The sequence below is a fragment of the Rhinolophus sinicus genome, chromosome 1 (assembly GCF_057876585.1).
Source record: "Rhinolophus sinicus isolate RSI-liver-muscle chromosome 1, RSI-T2T, whole genome shotgun sequence".
Taxonomy (NCBI): domain Eukaryota; kingdom Metazoa; phylum Chordata; class Mammalia; order Chiroptera; family Rhinolophidae; genus Rhinolophus; species Rhinolophus sinicus.
In genome coordinates, this window is record NC_142501.1 from 53,042,143 (window position 1) to 53,063,836 (window position 21,694).

The 21,694-nt window shown below is 38.7% G+C and overlaps 1 protein-coding gene across 2 annotated transcripts in view; it reads right to left on the bottom strand.

The window, feature by feature from the left end:
- The window catches only part of LIMA1 (LIM domain and actin binding 1), a 79,858-nt gene that overhangs the window by 14,722 nt on the left and 43,442 nt on the right, over positions 1-21,694 (bottom strand). For both annotated transcript variants that reach the window (XM_074325703.2, XM_019724588.3), the window contains exons 4-7: positions 18,459-18,923; positions 7,007-7,091; positions 6,116-6,264; positions 3,083-3,190 (exon numbers count right to left, since the gene is read on the bottom strand). In XM_074325703.2, the coding sequence (XP_074181804.1) occupies positions 3,083-3,190; positions 6,116-6,264; positions 7,007-7,091; positions 18,459-18,923 (807 nt within the window). The remainder of the gene's footprint in view (positions 1-3,082; positions 3,191-6,115; positions 6,265-7,006; positions 7,092-18,458; positions 18,924-21,694) is intronic.

Below are 21,694 nucleotides of genomic sequence, written 5' to 3' on the forward strand. Positions count from 1 at the left end.
ATTTTCTATTCTCAATAAAGGTGGGAGTGGGGACAGGGAGCAAAACAAAACCCTCTATCAGGGAGAGCAAAGCTTACCATAAACTATAACTCATTCATCATAACTCACTCCAAGGCAAGATAAAGTCTTTAGAAATAGGAAATATTCTTTTATTTTCCTAATTCCTTACTTCCCAACCAAATACATTCTGCTAAAACAAGCTTGCTAGTACAGAAGACTTTTTGATAGCTATAAAACAAATTTATCTAAAACCAACCTCCAGTATAACCTTCAGGGTTAGTTTCCCTTTTTAATCCCAGTCTCAAAATGGCAGAGTTTAACAAGATGGCAGATCTTTTTCCCAGAAGCCATCAAATTTAAATAAAAGAACTTTCTACTAGGTTTCTTCTTTCTACTGGCCCCTAGGCCATCCTGGTATCTTCCTCCACATTCAAAATCAAAAGGGTCAATAGGTGACCCACTGTGCACTCTTCTTGTAATATTCTTTCATTCAGATGTCAGGGATTTTTATGGGTGATGCTGAGCATTTATATCAGGATGTCTAATGTACTGAATAAATTTATAATGGAATCAAGTGTTGGCTGACGGCACCTGAATTTCAGGATAGTTGTTTTTTTCCGCTACACTTTTCATTACAGGAATTCTGACATGCTATAGAATAAACCGGCATAATAACAGTCAACGCTTACTGTTTACTATGAGCACTAGTGTGATCACCTTACATGCATTATTTCTTTTAATGATAGGAAATAAATTTTTTGAAAGTTGTGCATGGCCATAAAAAGCTCTTCAATTCTTGCTAATTAGTAGGTGCAGCCATCCCAGGATGTTCTTATCTCACCTCTAATTTGGTTACCTTGAACCTGCAGGATAAAGTTAATGCCAATCATGACATCATTGCACATGCCCAACCAGATGACTTCACTGCAGGAACAGCCAGGAGAGAGCACGTGAGATTTTGCTCAATCATTTCATTAAAGGAAAGTACAAATTCATTCACAAGAGGAGAAAGGGATGAACAATACCCTGACAAAATATTCTATTTCAGGCAAGTTTACACTGGCATTAATGTCCTTTTGTAACAAGCCAAAGATCGACTAGTTCTTAGGTATTGGTTAACAAAAACTAGGCAAACAGCCAAAAGGACAGCTGAGGCTCTGAAACATTTTACAAATTTTAAGGCAGCCAAGTGTTTATGAACCTGCAGTATGTGCTTGAAGACTATGTATTATCTTTAACACCTTTCTTCCCCACCCACTCCCCAATTCGTGATTCAGTTGCACTGATGCCCTATTAGGCTATAATTAAAATGTTCTGATCTTCCAGTTCAGCTCAGAGTTCCAGTTTCGAATCAGCACGAAGACAATCAAGAAAAAAACATGAAATTAGAGAAAGGAACAATCCGAGCATTATTTCCCAAATGATCATTTCTCAAACTATGCTCCTAGTGCAGATGGTGGGGATTTCAATGTTGGGGGTATTTTTCTCTTAAGTGTCTTTTTTTATAGTATATAAGAAAAATTTCAAACATATTTACTCAGTTATTCTTATGACATAATCTCCCACTTTAAAAGGGGAAAACCAAGCAGTCTAATGGGAGATCTCACTTGATACACAGCATGTGACCCACGGCACTAATGCCTGAGCCCCCTGTTGCAAGGATGTATGCAATTTATTTGATCATTTTATGAAACATTATTTCAACATGTATTTGTGATGTTTTTGTGAAATAAAGTGATTTAATTTTTCTAGTTTTTTCCCCCCTGTTCTATTGTATGATTCAAATGGTATAGCCATTAATCTGAGACCATTTTTCTGTGTGCCTCCTTTGGTCCAAGTGTGTAGTGTATCTCATGAGTTCCTGTTGGTTTTCTGTCAATACAGCATGCTTTTACAAGTCTGCTATAGTGAAATAAGTTTGAGAACTATAGCTCTTAACCCATTTTAATTATCTCTTCACCTTCTGGAAGAATGACCTTAAGGGTGTCAATATGGATGACAGAATGGTTTTTCTCCTAAGATTAATCACTGTAATAGATTTGAAAGCTCTTTCTCCTCATCTAACTTAACATTTGACTATCATATTGACCGAAAGACCAAAGAGATTGGGTAATGGATTGGCAGAGGAAATGATAAATTCAACTGACATCCATATTGGTACTTACTCAAAGTAAGCCATTCATCTAATGATGAATGCATAAAACACAAATCTAATTTGCTTAAAATCTTCCCCTAGCTTTCCATCACTGCAGGACTACATCCAAACTCTTAATGGAGGCACACAAAGCTTTTCAATACCCACAGTGGCCCTCTCCCCCCCACCTGTCTCTCACCACTGCCTATAACTACCTCATGCTCCAGCCAAGTCATCTTGGTTTGGATCTCCAGTTTCCAAACCTCTATTATGTCTGTCTGCCTGGAACACCCTTCTCTTTCTTTACTTTGTCCTTATTCACTTGGCCTATTTCCACACATTCTTCAAGACTTGGCTCAGACATCACCTTCTTGAGGAAGTCAGGGTAAGTGTCCTCAGTCTGAGCTTCCGTGGCCCTCTCATAGCACTTGTCACACCGTTTTATGATGGCCAACCCGTTATCTATCTCCCTTCTACTCTGTTAGCTTCTTTGTACTTAAAGACCACATGGAACGGTATGTTTTTAATTTAAAATTAATGTATTTAATTTTTAAGCTTAGCATTTCCTGTGCTTAGCATAGTGCCTAGCTTTCAAAATACTTTGAGTGAAAGAAATTTTCTTGCATAAAATGAGTTAAATTAGTAATAAACACTTTGAAGATAGTATCTCTAATCAAAACAGATTTTCAAAAATCACTTTAGCTCTACGCCCTCTGAGCATTTGCTGAGCAAAAACATTCTCCAAGGCAAGTTCATTATTTGGTCAGCTATAAGTTACAGAGCTCCCCAACCGAAATTATGTGACCTGCAAAAACAACAATCTGTCCTGGCAGCTGTTACCAAATTCCCAGACACTCTACAGCCCAGGGTTAGAGGGTTTCTAATTTTAAGTATCTAATTTAGAACACATGCTTCCTTGGCAACTGGACATCAGGCTTTTCAACCTACCTTTTCTCCATCCTGATGGGAGATGCAGACCTCAGGACCTGGGGGCACATTCTCCTTTTGCTCCAATTTATGAGTTTTGATTTCACTGCCATTGGCTCTCAATTCATTCTAGAAAATAAAAGTAGTCTGTGAGTTTTTAAAAAAATCTTACTATTCTATTCTCTTCATAGCACATCTATTAAGTAAACTTGGAATGTGAAAAAAAAAATTCTTTTAAAAGGCCTCAGGTGAAATCAACCCCCTAATTCTCATAAGCAAAACCCATTGACTTGTGAAATGACAAAAGCAGCTTTGTGGACACATACCTCAGAGTTAAATATTTGTACACTAGTCTAAAACCAGATGCTCATTAGAATACAGACACATCAACACAGACGCACACCCAGACCACCCCCAGCATACAATGTTCTTGTGATTCACTCTTCTAGCAGCAGAGCTTGTGGGAATGCAAAGCTTGTGAGTTTTATCAGAAAAGACCATTCTGGAGCAGGGAAAAGGAGATGCCAAGTGCCAATAATTAAGAAAATATACTGACCATTTATACATATATGCCCGGCCTGGAAAGAGAGACAGGGATGATGTATACAGATGAAAACAAGTTATATTTAATGATACTATAAAACAATCTTTTTTGGTGAAACTTTCAAAAACATGTTTTTTGCATAAAATTCATACATTGTACTAAAAACATACCTTATTCTGCTTCTCATAGTAGAGCCTCAACATTAAAAAAGCAGGCATTAATACTGTCATAAGGAATTAGCATAATCATATTTTTTTCCTTGCAAAGAACACCTGGGACAAAATATTAAAATTATCTTTACTAGATCCAAAATCAATATAGAGGTAGATGTAGCCGGCAACTTGACTGTATTCGTTTACTGTTTCTAATAGCTTTTTGGTGGAGTCTTTAGGGTTTTCTATATACAGCATCATGTCATCTGCAAAGAGTGACAATTTAACTTCTTCATTCCCAATTTGGATGCCTTTTATTTCTTTCTCTTGCTTGATTGCTCTGGCGAGGACTTCCAATCCTGTGTTGAAAAGCAGGGGTGATAGGGGACAGCCCTGTCGTGTTCCTGAATATAGAGCAAAGGGCATCAGTTTTTCACCGTTAATTATATTAGCTGAGGGTTTGTAGAGGTAGATGAATATGAACATTCACTACTATTCGTCTGCTAGTAACCTAGTACCCTTCTGTTCTCTGTGATTCTTTAGGCATGGGGAGAAAACAGGGCCAGTGCGGGAGTGTGAGTGGGACTGACTTACTCAGGCGTGGGATTCCAGATTCAGGCACACATCCTGGCGGTGCATCTATATGGAGGAGCTGGCAGCCAGCACTGAGAACACAACCGTACCACAGCCCAACAGCTCGTTCCTGATCCCATCTCAAAGCCCTGCCTCCAGAGTCACTGCCAGAGAGTGTGTGCCTTATTACAACCGTCCTCAGTAAGGGGCCTGAGAAATTCTTTTGGGATGAGATAAAATGTACTTTTACAAGAATTCCTAAAGCTTTTCAACTCAAAATTTACAGAGCCTGAGAAGTGCAATGCAGACACTCTATTAGGAGTTTTTTTTCCAAAAAGTCACGGAACAGGTTTTTCCACTTAGGGAGTCACCTGGTCGGAATGTTTATAGCAGGAGGGCACTGGGAAGCAGCAGAATCCTGTACCAAGAAGGAATAAAGCTCCACAGATCACCTATTTGCTGTATCCCCTGACCTACCTTCTAAGAGAAGCCTCAATTTGCTCATCTTTCACACTCACTATTGATTTACACACATCATCTCTCCTTAAAATGACAGTGAAAAATCAAGAGGAAATTATTTATTGCCCAGGGACTTAGGCTACCAGCAGATACTACTGGAGAATGCATACTTGATAATGTGGGAAAAAGAAGGCTCACCTCCTGAAATACAGGCTATGATTTTTAATAGGCAGTTTCAATCCACTTGCGAACAAATAAAATTCAATACTATTCTTCCAACTTTAAACAATAGAATATCGAGAGACTAATGGTCTGTAATTTGAAATCTTAGAAGGAACAAATGTTTGAAAGATACATATATATGTATGTGGACATATGTACATATGCATGTGTATATATGAATAAATGGCATTTAAAAGGTAACTTCAATTAATCAGTTCCATAGTGTCATCCTGCCAGCTAAGCCTAGGGAAGTATAAAATGGCAAGACCACCCATTCTATTTAGAATACCAATTTTTTTTGCGCTTACGAGTACAATATGTCATTTCTCTTCCCTTTTCTTATCCACTATTTGATTCTTTTAGAAAATCATTACATCACAAGGAGAAATGATTAAGTAAGCCATATATTGTATGATTTCATTTATAAGAAATGTCTGGAATAAGCAAATCCATAAAGACAGAAAGTAGATTAGTGGTTGCTAGGGGATGAGGGGAGGGGGGAATTAAGAATGGCTTCACAGGCAGGGGGTTTCTTTTTAGGGTGATGGAAGTGTTCTGGAATTAGACAGTGATGTTGGTTGCACAACCTTGTGAATATACCTAAGATGACTGAATTGTATAGCTTAAAAGGGTGATTTTATGCCATGTGAATTATAGATCAATAAAACAATTGCAAATATCCCCACCCCCTATTAATGTTGAATATATCTGATATTTCTCTCCACTATTCACCCATTTTTCTCTCAAAGACAAAAATAAAATCAAGGTTTCTGTTAAAACTAATAAAATACTACTTCTTTAACAATAACGAGAACACACTTAAGAAGAAGAGACCAGGCACCCTCTCAATGACATCAGTGAATGGTAACATCACAAAAACCATGAGAGGAGTGGGAATGAGACGTAGAAAAGCAAAATCAGGATTAGAACATGGGAAGGATTATGAATGAAGCCAGGGTCGGATTTCTGTGAAAAGAGAATGATGGCAGGGGACCTGAGAGGGAGAAATGGCTCACAAGTCAGGGTCTGGGAGACATTTCTAGTTCCCGTGCTCAGCGACCCTTTGCTGGATGAATGAGTGAATGAATGATGCAGAACACATACTGTATAGTTGGTGAAACTGCTTTGTTTAGACACAGCTGCCTGGTACTTGGCCATTCGGTCCTTGATGGAGGTTTCTGACAGGCGCGGGATCTCCAGATTTCGCCTAGTCTCACTTTTCTCTGAGTTGAAAGCAGGAGGTGACAACCGACCTGGAAGCATGCAAACAATATGCTTTATTAGAAGATAAAGTGTGATTTCAATGGCTTCAAGATTCTAAATTTGGGGGTACTGTAATCTGATGTAGTCAGTTTCTTTTATTAAGAGTACAAAGAAGGAAATGAGGCATATAACTGTCATTTATAAGGTAATAGTCACTTTCCCAACATTAAAAGGAGAAACTTTACCTTAATTGACTATTGTATATTTTTAAATTTTGGCTTATTTAATTTGTAAAAAACAATTAGATCTCAATGTAATTTCATTTGCATTTCTTTGATTACTAGGAGGATGATGATTTTCCTATGTTCATTAATTTTATTTTTTCTTCTGTGAAGTGTCTTATATGCCCCTTCAGAACATAATTCCATTCTCAAGGTGTTTTGTTACTGCTGGTCATGCAGGATAACCAATCTTGACGGGGGATACTGCCCATCCATGGGAGCCCTAAAGGCCCAGATGACCATGGAGCCAAAACTGCTGGTCGTACATCCCTTGCAATCCCGCAAAAGTACCCTTCGGTTACCACAGGTTACCACTGACAAGGATGGATTGAAAATACAGAGAAACTTTTGTAGAGAGCAATGAGATTTGGTAATGGTTTGTATTTAATAAATAGACTTCCTTTTCATTTGTCCCACTCTTCCTTCAAAAGCATTGGCTTTGAGGCCAAAAGGTTCTGTTTCTAGTGAGTACTTCCTAGAGAACTTCACACACGAGGAGCTCTCTGCTTACCTGGGCCTATTTCCAAATCATCCAGAGAATAGCTGTTTTCTGAGCTCCTCCTTCCACCTGCACTTCGGCTTTGGGCCCGAAGAATCTGTTTGGAAAACAACAACCCAGCAATAAGTTTTGCACAGAAGATGGGAAATCTTGATGCCATGTTCAAGAAAGAGGACTGCAAATCTCCTTTATAAATAAAATCCAAAATATATTAGATTTTATGTTAGTTTTGATATTTCATAGAATGTGTTTTTAGTATTATAAATATTAAGCACTACATATTCACAGGTACCCAGGGAAAAATAAGTTTACTCTATCTAGGCTATGTTCTCTGCTAACAATCACTGCCTAACCAGCTTAACCAGAAGGCCTTGCAATTTAAACAGTCATTGAGGGGAATCCTTATATCGCAAATGACAATAACATGTCTCTCCAAATTGCCAAGTCCTGATGGCTGTACCTGCTGTTCTCCTTCTCCGCTGTACTTTATCCCTGCTGTTGCTGCCATGGATGAGCTATTGCGCCATTTTTCTAATTGGTTCTTCTACCTTCTAGTCAAGTCTCTATGATGCTGCCAGTATCCCAAATAATACAAAGTATTATAACTACCCCAACATATAGATCTATATTACTCTCATTTAAAATTCTTTAAGGATTCCTAATCACTCCTTGAATTAAATCTAAAGTGCTTAGTATGTCACAGAAGACCAGTTCTAGATCTGGCCTCCACCTACCCTCGCTGGGTATTCTCTTTGTCACTCTTTACCCTCCAGGAAAAGCAAATTGCTGTGAGGTCCATGATACTGTAATGAGTTCCCTCCATCTTTTTATCTTTCTGTGGTCTAGCAGATGCCTGTTTCTTCAAGACTCAGTGTAAACTAAGCAACTTTCCCTCTGTGAAGTCTGCCCTACCTCTCCTACATAAATCTAAGTACTCCTTCCTCTGTTCCCAAGGTACCTGTTACACTTCCATTATAACACTTATCAAATTGTTGTGTGTCCCTCTATTGGACAGGAAGCTTACTGGGGGCAGAGACCAGGTTTGTTTGTTTTTTAATAGAAAAGTGAATGGTACAGATTTTTTTTAATATTTCATGATTTCTGTAAATCACTACATTTCTTTCTGTCATATCTAGGGTAGATCTCCAAGTTACAAATTATAATTTTTAAGACTGGCACACTAACTCAGTAGAAAGCCACTTAGTGTCACAGAATGTTCCCACAGTACACAGAGAGCATGTCATGCTTTTTCAGATTGTAATGAGAGCCTTCCACCACATCCTATCATTTAAATTTATTTCCCTATAACTTGAAGTAGAAAAGATAATAGAAATCCAGTAAAACAGGAGGTAAGACTTAGTACCCTTTTGAAATCAACATCAGTAAACAGCTAGTAAACCTCTACGTTCAGTGGAATAATCAACTCAACGGTAAAGTTTAAGACAGTGAACTACCACTTTTTTCAAGTCCCTCTCCCTTGGAGATGGAAAACACACCACTGCAGAAGTCAGAGCCGAGGACAGGTTTATTTGTGCCATACCAACAGGAATAAAATTTCTTGCAAATTCAATATACATTTAATACAATTTATCTCCAGTCAGCTTCGCTATTTACGTTATTAGTTGCATCTATATTTAATAAGAACCAAGAGAAGCTGTAGCAACTCTAACCTTGCCACATCCTACTCAGGTCAGCTGCACCATCAGTCACTTCCACGTGACTCATGTGATGCAACAGTCTTGCTCCGGGAGGAGCCCCCAAGCTGGAAATGAAGATCATCTGCCAAAGCGAAAAGATAAGTTTGGCAGGATACCCTCCCGTCCACATTTTTTGTTTTCAAAGCATTTCTCATTTGCAGATAATTACAGTAAAGGAAATTCCAAAGATTTATTCCAAATGCTGCTGCACTATAAGATGATCACTATAAAAATTAGAATTTTCAGGGCTCAAAAAGAGAGAAAGCCTGGAAATAAACTTTTGTTTTCAACCAAAGGGAACAGGTTCTGCACTTCTAATACTAGAACAATATTTCAAATATTTACATTCTGTCAAAGGTAAGGTTCAAGTATAATTCAAGAGTATGTGTTACATGTTGCAACCTGCTGAGTGTTCAGTTTTCTGTCTGTACTTGCAGTCACGTGTGAAGGCTCTGAACTGGTGTTATTGGGAGCAAGACCATTTAGAAGAGAACATATGCCCTGCCAGGGCAGAGACTTTCTTTCGTTTTAGATGCATATAATTTCCCATCTTTGCTAGCTTTTTATTTAAACCTTTGGGTTAAAGTAAGAGATTTTAAAAAAAAAGGGAAAAAGAAAAGCTTTCTGGTTCATGAGGGTATCAACACTCTGAATTATCTTCTTTCAAGTACTGAAAAAGTGAATGTGCAAAGCTATCTGGTCTTAGAGAAAAATAGAAATAGAGAAACATCTCTGGAAATCAAAGTTATACTGACCCTGTGTCCAAGGAGGAATACAGCTCTGAGACGAGCCGGCTTTTAATGAGATCCCAGGTGAAGCACTAAGCATTTTTAAATTATCTTTTCACCTCCAAACCACCCAAATATCCAGAATAACAAGATCTCAAATGCATTTACTATAAATGTTATGATCCTTATTTTACAAGTGGTAATCTTGTAAAGAGGTACAGGAAGAAGGAGGAGTTTCCTCCAACATTTCTCAAGGAAGTAGAGGAGCACAGAAAGAATTAACAAACAAAACAAAAACAGGAATTCTAATACTAAAATATTCTTCTGTAACACATTTTTATCACATTGCAGCCCTTTTTCTTCACATGCCTGAGGGAGCCTAAATCATAAGCTGTTAAGAGAAGAGAGAAAAGACAAGACACTGTAAGACTTTCTGGAACTTCCTAAGGCCTGACCTCATCCCACCCAACCCTACAGGTCCTCCTCTTCCTGTCAGCTGACAATAGTAACTCTAGTGTGAATGCCCCTTAAACATTCTTTGTGACTCTATAAACAAACACATCACCAAGTACCAACAACAGAATAAGAGTTTGGGGCTTTTAGCCAGTAGTCAGTTGAATTTTTCTTCTGGATTTTTTTTTTTTTTTTTAAAGAAATCAAATGTTAGGTCCCAAATGTCAAGTAAGAAGCAGGGTTCCTATCCCTATTTTCAGGAAAATTTATCTTTAAAAGTTTAATTTATTAAGATCCTCCTACCTCTCTCTCAGCCACTTCCTTCAACCTTTCAACTTTGACCTTCCTTCAGACTCCCATGCCTCAAAAGTCAAGGGTGCAGGAAGGATGACTTTAGGGAAAAATGAGACTTTGCTGAACTATGTATGGGGATCACAGGGTGTAGATAAAACTTGGCCTTAATTTCTCAGAATAATGTGAGATAAACATTTCCTTCTCTAGGGATCCCCTAAGAAAAACTACAGCTCATTTAAGTAAAAATACACAGAGAAGGAGCACTTATCTCCAGGTAGTGGGATTTTTCTATTTTTTCTGTATTTCTAAGCATTCTATAAAAATTATGTATTACTCTTACAATTAGGAAAAAAAAAGGAAGGCGAAGCAATACTTCATATTTATGAAATTAACATAAATATATATAAAATGATAAAACCAAATGCTGATGAGGTGCTGGGGAATTAAATATGTTCTTAGATTGTGCTAGTGGTGTTATAAAACAGTATAATCTTTGAGAACAAGCTGAATATATGTAAGAAGAATGTTTAATGAGCTATATCTTTTGACCATGATAACATCACTTCAGAAATATAGCCACTCCCTCTCGAATAACTAAAACCAAAATGTTTCTGCCAAGATGCTGAGAGCTTTTTTATTAGTCTAGAAAATGATCTAATTACCAGGAAATGATTAAATAGTATAATCAAAATACCATATGGCCATAAAAGGATAACTATATGAACTAGGAAGATCTATAGAAAGGTGTATATAAAAAAGACCAAATAAAAGATAAAGCACACAAAACAGTGAGCACACCGTGACTAAAACCATGTACAAACTACTTGTGCAATGACAAGGATATCATTGTGCTCAATGGATGAAGGTCACTCTTCAAGGTTTACTTGGCTTTTCCTTCTCCTTTCTGGATTACAGCGTGTGTGTGTGTGTGTGTGTGTGTGTGTGTGTGTGTGTGTGTGTGAGAGAGAGAGAGAGAGAGAGAGAGAGAGAGAGAGAGAGAGAGAGAGAGAAAGTGTTAGTTGTTCAGATGACTATTTAATTTACGTAAGAAAAACAAAACTCTCAAACCCATAAGCTAACTCAAGAGTTTTAGTACAAATATCTTACATTCCAATGTATTTCTTCTCTTCTTTGCCATGATGGTTTTTATTCAGTTAAGAGACTACAAAATGCGGGAAGAGGGAAGATAGAGAGCTAATTTCTTTGAGAATATAGCCGCTGATGTGTTTAAAATTTTTCCAAGTTTCCTTTGATTTCAAAGATATGTACGGCAATGGCCAGTTGCTTTTATCCAATAAACAGTTATTATAATAACAGTTTGAAGATAGTGTTATTGGGTAGAAGTGGTACTACACAATTTCAGTCCTTGTTCTGATATTAATTAGCCACATGACATTGGGTGTATCAGTTAACTCCTCTGACTTCAGTTGTCTCCATCTGTAAAATAAGGATTTTAATATCCTAACTGCTTCAGAGCAGAGAGCTGAATTAAATAACCTCTTATCATCCTTTATAGTTCTAGGATTTATGTAAACAATCATGATAGGGATGTCTCACTCATCGTAACTCACTGATAAGTTAGAAGGCTAGAGGAAATGACTAATACGCATATATTCATCTGGATACACTCCTATGTTGTCTAATCCAGAAGCCTAACCGCAAGACCAGGGTGGTGATATTTGGTGGTGGTAGGTGTAAATGAGTAGAGTCTGGCACATCCAACATTGTTTAGAGCATGTTCCAGTCCCCTGACATTACTTTTTCAACATGTTTTATTGCAATGAAAGCAGCTAGAAACCAGTAAGTAGTTAGCATGAAAGGAAGCAGAAAAGAGACAACTGGTCTCCAGTTGGCACATCAAGGACAGCCGTGTAAGGGAACAGTGAGGAAGATCAGAATTCCTTGACTAGCACCTTTACACCTGGATCCATTATTATCTTACCACAAAAGACCAACGAGTTATTCAGAGTTATTAATTAAGGGTATATAAAAGTTAATTTATATGTATTGGCATGAGGACTTTATGAGAAATGATCCGCTATAGAGAGAAGTCAGTCAAAATAACACTGACAGCAGTCTTGGTTGCATTTTGAAATCATAGAAGAAGCTATAAACTATAGGTAAATATAACAAATCAGCAAAAATTTAGTTTTACTTGGATATATGAGAAAGCACTGATAGAAAAACAAAGATGATTCTTGTGTTCATTTAACACAACCAGCTATCCATATTTAAAGCACTACCAATGTATCTACTGGAGGTGTAATGCTGGGTTAATTTAAGATTTGTGATTCTCTGATAAGCAAATTAAAGATATACTCCCCTACATCAGGATGAGTATATTAGACCCCACAGTGATGTTGACATTATTAAATCCCTTTCTTGGCTTAAGCCCATCTTAAAATTATGACTTAAAAAATATGCAATTAATACCAGTTATGAACATCCTCAGAACTGCATTCTTCTTGGAATTTAATTCCAAATAATTTACTTAAGACATTAAGAAAGCAGAAGAGGGCCAGCCCGGTGGCTCAGGTGGTTGGAGCTCCATGCTCCTAACTCCGAAGGCTGCCAGTTCGATTCCCACATGGGCCAGTGGGCTCTCAAACACAAGGTTGCCAGTTCAATTACTCGACTCCCACAAGGGATGGTGGGTTGCGCCCCTGCAACTAGCAACGGCAACTGGACCTGGAGCTGAGCTGCACCCTCCACAACTAAGACTGAAAGGACAACAACTTGAAGCTAAACGGCGCCCTCCACAACTAAGATTGAAAGGACAACAACTTGACTTGGAAAAAAGTCCTGGAAGTATACACTGTTCCCCAATAAAGTCCTGTTCCCCTTCCCCCAATAAAATCTTTAAAAAAAAAAAAAAAAAAGCAGAAGAAAAATCTTATTAAGTAGACAAGGAAACACATGCAATTATTAACCATGAGAGGAGAAAATAAAATGTTATGGATAATTATATAACAATGTAGAGATTCCCTATGGATTCTTCAAGAAGGCAAATATAAATTGTTTGCTTTGTAATTTGATATAAATTATGGATTCACTGGCTATGGATAAAATATCTGATGAATACAGATCAGACTTGATTTTGGTTTTCTTTTTTCCTCCAGGACTGGCTCTACTACACCAACACATATACACTGCTATGTACCACTGTTATGTAAAGCTAAACAAAATAACAAGTGTCACTTCCAGGATTTACAAGAAGGAAAACCACAAAAATGTTGGACTGTTTGAAGAAGGATGGTTTTACTCTTATATTAACAAGTGCAGTTTGTGTTGGCGTTTTGATGCTAGCCATTTATATAATGATCCTGATGATAAGAAAAAGAGAAATTCTAAGGGAAATTCATTGGGTTTAGAAGTCTAAGGCGAGAGAAGTCACAAAGAAGGGAAAAGGGGGACAGGACAAGGGAAACTTCCATTTTTATTTTAGATACTTCCATTTTAGCTGAATGTACTGTTTTACCTTTGTAATATAAAACAAATGAACACAATTAAGATATGACTAACTGGAAGCATTAAAATATACCATGAATAATGGGGGGAAGGAGAAAGAAAAGAATGTTTTTCTTTCTTTCTTTTTTTTTTTAAGATTCTATTGGGGAACAGTGTGTACTTCCAGGACTTTTTTCCAAGTCAAGTTGTTGTCCTTTCAATCTTAGTTGTGGAGGGCGCTGTTCGGCTTCAAGTTGCTGTCCTTTCAGTCTTAGTTGTGGAGGGCGCAGCTCAGCGCCAGGTCCAGTTGCCATTGCTAGTTTCAGGGGGCGCAGCCCATCATCCCTTGCAGGAGTCGAACCGGCAACTTTGTGGTTGAGAGGACGTGCTCCAACCAACGGAGCCATCCGGGAGCTCAGCAGCAGCTCAGTTCAAGGTGCCATGTTCAATCTTAGTTGCAGGGGGCGCTGCCCACCATCCCTTGCGGGACTCGAGGAATTGAACTGGCAACCTTGTGGTTGAGAGCCCACTGGCCCATGTGGGAATCGAACCGGCAGCCTTCGGAGTTTAGGAGCATGGAGCTCTAACCACCTGAGCCACCGGGCCAGCTGTGTTTTTCTAAATAGTATTAATTCCATTCACTAATGGACAAACTTATCTTTGCCATATCATTACTACGTATCCTTGGTTAGTCCCCAAAGAGTGAGCAAGTGAGTGTGTTTATATATTTTAGAAAATAGGGATTTTTGGTGAGGAGGCATTCTTTCTTCTCTCCTTATCTAACTCCTCTCCTAGAAGATAGAAACACTGCATGGAAGAAGCGGTAGTCAGCACCTGTATACAAGAACTAAGGGATAGCCACATTCCAGCCTTATTTCATTGTATTACACCTAATTGGTTCAATCCTGACCCAAGCAAAAGACAATAATTTAAATAGGTTATGAAGGCAGAAGTATACCGTCCAAATATTTGGTCTTTACTCTCCTATCCAACGATTTATGTGAACAAAATATTTTAGGAAGCAAACAGAAAAAACTGAGACTTAAGGAGCTTGTCACATGCTTCCTACATTGCTTGGTCTTTCCTGGTCATGGAAGAAGTACTTAATTTTTGAATAAACTCATCCTGTCTTCTAACGATAATGGATTCAAATGTCAACATGACAGTAATTGAACGTTGGTTATAACTAGTTGATCAGCTATGTTTTTCATAAAGGGATGCCCAGAATAGTTATGTAAGCTACCTAAAACCCAGATCAACATATACGTGAAGCTAGGGATGCTAAACCACATTCAGCATCTGTCGCTGGAAGGTTTCTTTTTTCCTACTAATGCTAGGTGACATTAATCCACCCGTCATTCATTCACTCATTGGAATTAGAAGCACCATATTCAATTCAACCATCTGACCTAATAACCTATTCATCAAAAGTAGAGAATGAGTGAGGAATAGCCTTTGATCGATTCTTATTTATAAGTAGAGTTCTAAGCGTCTTTTCTTCCTTTTATTAAGTAAACACTAAGAGCCAAATCATTGTGCTGACCACAAGGGAAGGAAAACATCATTACTTTGAAGGAAATTATAGACTGGGAAATGTACAGATTTATAAATGACTATTAAAGTGCCCAAAGAGAAGTAAAAAGAAAATTCTAGAGGAGAAGGAGGCGGGTTAATTCATCCAGAAGCAACTGGGATAAGGCCTCACAGTCTTGATAGACCTTGAGGAGGTAGATTTTACAAGGTAGCAATTGGGGGGTAAGAATGAATACTTTAGAAAATGAGGGAAGTAATCCATGGTTTGAATATAAGATAGGCCATGAGACTGGAAAGGTCGGCTGAGTTCAGATTGTGGAAGAGGTAGATATTAAATTTGGATTACTTTGAGGTATCAAAAGTTTCTGATCAAGGGAGTAACATAATTTATAACTATATTCAGAAAACTAAACAGCAATAGTGTGGAGGATGCATGGGAAGAAAGAAATGAGAGGCCAGCGGTGGGAGGTTATGGAACACTATGGAATCAGACAGAATGGCCCATACTTGAGAGACGCACAGAAGGTAGACTTACTTAGATGGCTTAGCAGTATTAATAATTGACTGGGAAGAGCAGGCGGACAGAAGAAAGAACTGATTCCAGGCTTTACGCACTAGGAGATTTGGTAAATGGTGACGCGTGAAGGGACACCATCGGTAAAACAGGTTTTGGGTGGAAAGATAATGAATCCTTTCCTAGCCTTCTTGAATCTGAGTACCTAAGGGATATTCACAGAGAGATGTCTGATACGGCAGAGATACAAGGCTGAAGTTTGGGTTAAGAATTCAGGATTAGACTCTAGGATGTGGATTCATCTCTTGGAGTCATAGAAAGAGATGAGATTACGCAGGGGGAGAGGGGGAAAAAAAACAAAAACAGGAGGGCAGAGAAAAAATCAGGAAGAGAAGTGGACAGGAACAGAAACCCTCTCAGACAAAAGGGAGCAAGAGAGACAGAAAAGTGAAACTCAAGCCAGTTAACTTTCTCTCCTGTAAATACCTCTGATACAAAGATTTAGGAGATGCAACATTTGACCATGTATTTCCATTACCTATTTGCTCCCTGTCCCTGCTCATCTAGTTAGTTGAGATTCAGACCAGTTCTCTAAAAATCAATTATGGAACCAAAGATACACACAATGTGTACCCTATGTATTCATTTGTCTCACTGAATACTAATTTTCTAGCCCTGAGGAACACATGCTTACTTGTACAGTTCTTCCTAAAAGGATTTCTAGTGTCCCTACCATATTTCTCACTGCTTCTTTCCAAAGATCCAGTTATGTAACTTCATGATTAAAGCCTTTCCCATGTTAAACCCGAAATTACGTTAACAATAACCATAACCTAGTTTCAAACTGGTTAGTTATTCCTTAACCTAAAGTAGACATAAATTTTAACAGTTTTATTGAAATGTTAGACAAAACTTCATAAAGTAATCTACACAGTTTCCAACATGGATGATGATACTGAAAAACAGCTATAAAACCAAGGGTAGTTGTATTTGACACTCCTGAAGCAGTCCATTGAGTGACAAACGACTACTTATTCATGAAGCTCAAAAGGCACCTAAAAAAGCCAGATTTTAGGGCACCCTCTCCCCTATCTTCCTAGACCATTAGCAATCAGGAAGCCCAGTGCCTGTGAAAGTGGGTTGGGGACTCGATTCTTTATATTAGGAGTTTTTTTCTCCACTCTGACCAGCCACAAAGAGACAGGCTTGTTCTTATCCATCTCTCACCGGGCATTTGTAAGAAAAAAGTCTCTCACCAGATCCTTACACATAATCAGCATTTTTGTTTGCTGCAGCCCCAGTCATTTCCTACCTTAGGCCAGTTGCAACATGCACCAGCCTTTTGCACTGAACCTACATTGTGTGTGCTGGCGTGACATCAGCTGTCCTGCCCTAGCAGGGTCTGCGAGGAGGAGACTTACAATGGAGCTTTGAGTCACAACAAAGCCCCTTCCTCTCTATTTAAGATTTCTGACATTTTTTCCGTCCATTTAACATTCTTCTTCCCATTTAAATTTAATTTTTTTTTTTTTTTTTTGCTAAGACTAAAGAAGGAAGAGGGAGTTGGCAGGACTAGAGGACTAAATATTGGGAGGGAGGAGAGTTTAAGTTATAAAACTACTTGGTGGTTACATCTCTTGCCAATTGGTTTCAGTATTAAAATAGAGCTAAAACTCATTCACAGAGAAAGGTTCTAGGTTTACAAACCTTTAAAAATTCTTTCTACATCCTCAAATAGATGCTCCCTAAACATTCCAGAACTTTTCTAGGCAGGAAAGCTCCAGGAACTATGGGAAGAGACTGTCACCCCAAATATAATTGAGAATCGGGATGAGTTATTTAATTTTTCTCTCAGAAAGAATACTTCATACCATTACTTCAAAAATGAAGGGATTTGGGCCAAATATTTAGCTTTAAAAAATTCAGTTTTCCCATCGAGATGGAATCTAGGATAAATGATGGTTTTGCTTACCATCAGATCTGTTTATTTCATTATGACTGCTGTAATAAAACATCCTCATGTACAAAGCCAGATATGCAGGAAAGTATGAGAAAACTGGAAAAATTTACCAGTTCTGCGGCCCCTGGATTGTGTTATAAGTCACCAGCATATGTAACTCATTTTCTAGTTAAGTAATTCCCTCTGGGGACCTGGTCTGCAATCCACACGAAGGATCAAATTTCATTAGCAGTCCTAGGAAAATGCAACTCTGTGCATTTGCAAGTCAAAAATCCTGAAGGCTACAGCTAGTCTGGCTATCTTCATTGATTTTTCCTGGGAGAAGATTTTAGCTGATAGAAAACATTTGTTGGAAGGCACAGATGAGGAAGTTGAGAAGAAGAGAAGGGATTCAGCTAGCAAAGAGACAACTAAGCCTCAGTCTTAACGTTAAACTCTGGCCTTAACACTCAGCCTGCAGCTGTGTCCAAGAGGAGACCGATTCAGCAGTAATTCCACACCCCACCCCCCCAAGTAACAAATGACAAAAGACACAGGAAGACAAATTAAAAGGGCAAGCGTACAAAAACGCATAATCCTACAGGCATCAAACTCTCTTCATTTCTAGATATCAATCTGATGCCCAGTGTGTGCTTGATTTCACATGAAATTGGGTTGGAGACTCATAAATCTGAGCATCTATGCAAATCATGAGATTTTTAATTAGCTCATTTAACTTGAATCAAAAGAAGTACTGACCACATGTTCGCCACTACTCAAACTGTCTAGATTAGAAAACCAGCTTTGTTTATTTACTTGAATTGGCTTCCTCAAGTTTTAAACCCTCCCAAATCCTTACCTTGGCTTGAGTTGGTTCGCCTTTCTCAAACATCATCTTAAGTCTGTTCAGCGGAACGCTGTATTTCTCTATTTTGTTTGCAGCTTCAGTGGGTTCACTGATTTCAGGTTTTCCTACTTCATGCCTGGACTCTCCCAGACAATTTTCCATTTTTTTACTTTCTGTTAAGTGGTCTTGAAGATGCTCACTGTCCTCGATGCGGGGATACGGATGCTGAATAAGGGCTTCAGGAGGGGATCCAAGTCTAGGTCTGGGGTGGACTCGTTCGTCCCGGTGAGCTTCAGCCCCAGGGGCAGAGGGGCTTACCACTTCAGCAGGAGGACGGTCGTCTCTGTGCCTGACCTCAGGGCTGCTGTTTCGTAGCGAGTCGGGGGGAGACTCGGCTCCCGGCACCGGGTTCTCCCACTTCTTCTTTAACACAGTCAGGATCCCCCTCCTATAGTGCTGGGGGAGATTCTCAGTGTTCTAGAAGAACAAGAAGTAAGTGCCAGTTATAACTTGCCTGCTGAAACATTCAAACATGTTGTTCTTTGTAAAATGAAAGTTAAACTCCAAGCTGCTCCAGGTCCACTGGCGTTTCAGACAGCTGTGAACAGTTACAGCCCTGCCACATGGAGAAGGCATCCACCCCAGGAGAGGGAGAGGGGAAGAGAGAAAAAGTCAGGAGCTGAAGCAGGAAGTGATAAAACAGGATAGCCTTATAAGGACAAAATGAGAAGAAAGGAGAGCCCAGATCTAATGATGGTTACACTGAAGACAAGGGATTTTTATCCAAAGATTAATGGAAAAGAATAATCATTACATGTCACCAAATTACATGGCGAATCCCTTTTTTTCTGTAAAACAAGACAAAGATGCAGTATAGCTGAGTCTACATAATACACTAACTGTGGATAGTAGCATCAAAGATTGAAACTATTTGTAGACAGTTAAAGAAGTTATCAGCCTTTTACATGTATTTGCATAAATGACATTTCATTATATCTGACACAATTTACATGCATATAAACAAATTTTATTTTTACATAAGAATCTAATTCTCTTCCTGCTCTTCCCTGCATGTACAGATTCTCAGGTATCAGAAAATTCACTATTTTACAGATCCTTGGATTAAAAAATATCCAGGCTTCATATGAAAATACCACCACCACCTACTCTCTTGATAGAAGAGCACATTGACACATCAAAGAGAGTTCACCTGGGTCAAAATGGAATTAATTTCTACATGTAAGACACGTAGAAAACAACCTGGAAACTGTCACCAGTGTTGTTCCACAATAATATAGGAAACATGCTTGTTTAAATAAAATTCAATGTCCCATACTTGGAAAGTACTCCTGATTAGAACAGCACCACCTTCCCAACAAACCACCAACTCCAATACTACCTTCTTGCCCTCCATTCCTGTAGTCTTTGACTCACTGGTCTTTCCACTAAGAAAGAAGACAAGCCACCTAGGACTGAAAGACTTTGGGGGAATTAAACAGGATTAGCAGCTATATTGGGAATTAAGACTCTCACCCTATTACTCTTCTGAATATACTCTGAGAGCCACTTCATCAAGTAGCTGCAAGGCTTTCAGAAAACAAGTTACAGGAGAAAAACTGCTTGATTTTAGTGTTTAAATATTAGCTGACAAGATTCACTGGGGGAAGCATGTATGGATCAGAGATAGAAGAAGCATGAAAAGTTTTCTTATTGGAAAAGAAAAAATGAAAAAAACCAGTTCCGGAAGCTGGTGTGACCTTAACTGCCAGCAGCACTCTTGGCTCTGCGCTACCCCTGCCACACAATGGATGAGTCATCTAGGTCTCCGACTTTACCTGCCCTGCCCTAGCCCTGCCCAAACAGGAGCCCCGAGAATCAAAGGGGCATTTTGCCTTGGTAACTGGACACTGCTTTTCTCATAAGATACTTGTGAGTGGAAAAAAGCAAATTTTAAAACAGCATGATCCCATTTTATAATACACACATGTATTTATAAATATTTATAAATATTTGAAATGTTTATAAATATAAGCATAGGGAAGTATTCTGGAAGGATGTTAGGGGGTTACCTTTGACTCGTGGATTGCGGCATTTGTACTTTCTGTTCCTTTTTTACAATATGGATTCATTACATAATAAAAATGAATACAAAAATCAAGTTATACATCGTCCTCATATCACAAAGAAAGCTTCTACAGAATATTAAATACTTTTGATGTTACTGTAAGCGGCTTGGAAATTGTCATTTCTACTTTACATGTGATGACCAGAAAGAGAGGGATGTGTGATAGAATGTAAGCAGTGTCCCAAACAAGGGCCTGGGTGGAGAACATCCCTTAGGGGACATTTTAACAAGGACTAAATGTGCTTTTTTATTAAAAGGGAGCTCGTAAGCATACAAGTTCAAAAGTGCTGGAGAAGGGACACAAAGGGGAAGGGCAGGGCTGTGTGGTCTGACAGCATGAAAGGCCCTAAACCCTGACATCACTCCTGGGAGCAGCACTGGCCCAGGTCTTTAGGACCCGAGCCAAGTAAAGATGGGGGAGAAGCAGTGGCTACAGTCTTTCTGGGGAAGAAAAGAGAAGCAAGAAGGTACAGAACAAAAGCAATCGCTAAAAGCGGTTTGGGCAGCACAGCGAAAAGAGTATTGGGCTGAGATAGCTGGGGTTATCATTGGAAAATGGACTACGGGCCACTTTTCTCTTCTTCTCTTTATCTGTATTTTCTATAATGAACATGTATTACTTGTATAATCCAGCTCCATCCAGCCAAGTGACATTGGGCAAGTTTCTTCATTTCTGGAAACTACCATACAAGGCTATTGTGGAGAATAAATAAATGAGACTATATTAAAGCATGTAGTATAGTATTTGACATAAATAGGTGATAGTTATTATTAAATAGGGTGGTCCTCCCTATTCTTCCAGCTATACTTCACGATGGTGACAACCCACAGTATCCAGTCATCTCCCCAAAACTTGGGTTGTCGTCTCTTCCTGTTCTACTCTCTCTAGAGTCTCTACTGTTCTACAGTTGGAGGTGGGGGCATAAAATAAGGTGAAATTCTAGTTGATGTCATTTGTATCAAGGTTTTAATTTTCCAAGTATTTTCCTAGAATAAGCAGTGGGACGTGAAGGGGGCTGCAAGTTTTCAAGGGCTCAATTGGTTGCCACACGACCACAGCCCCCTTTCTCAATGACACCCAGTAAGGCCGCGAATCTTGGCAGATTTGCCTCTGGACCAGGAC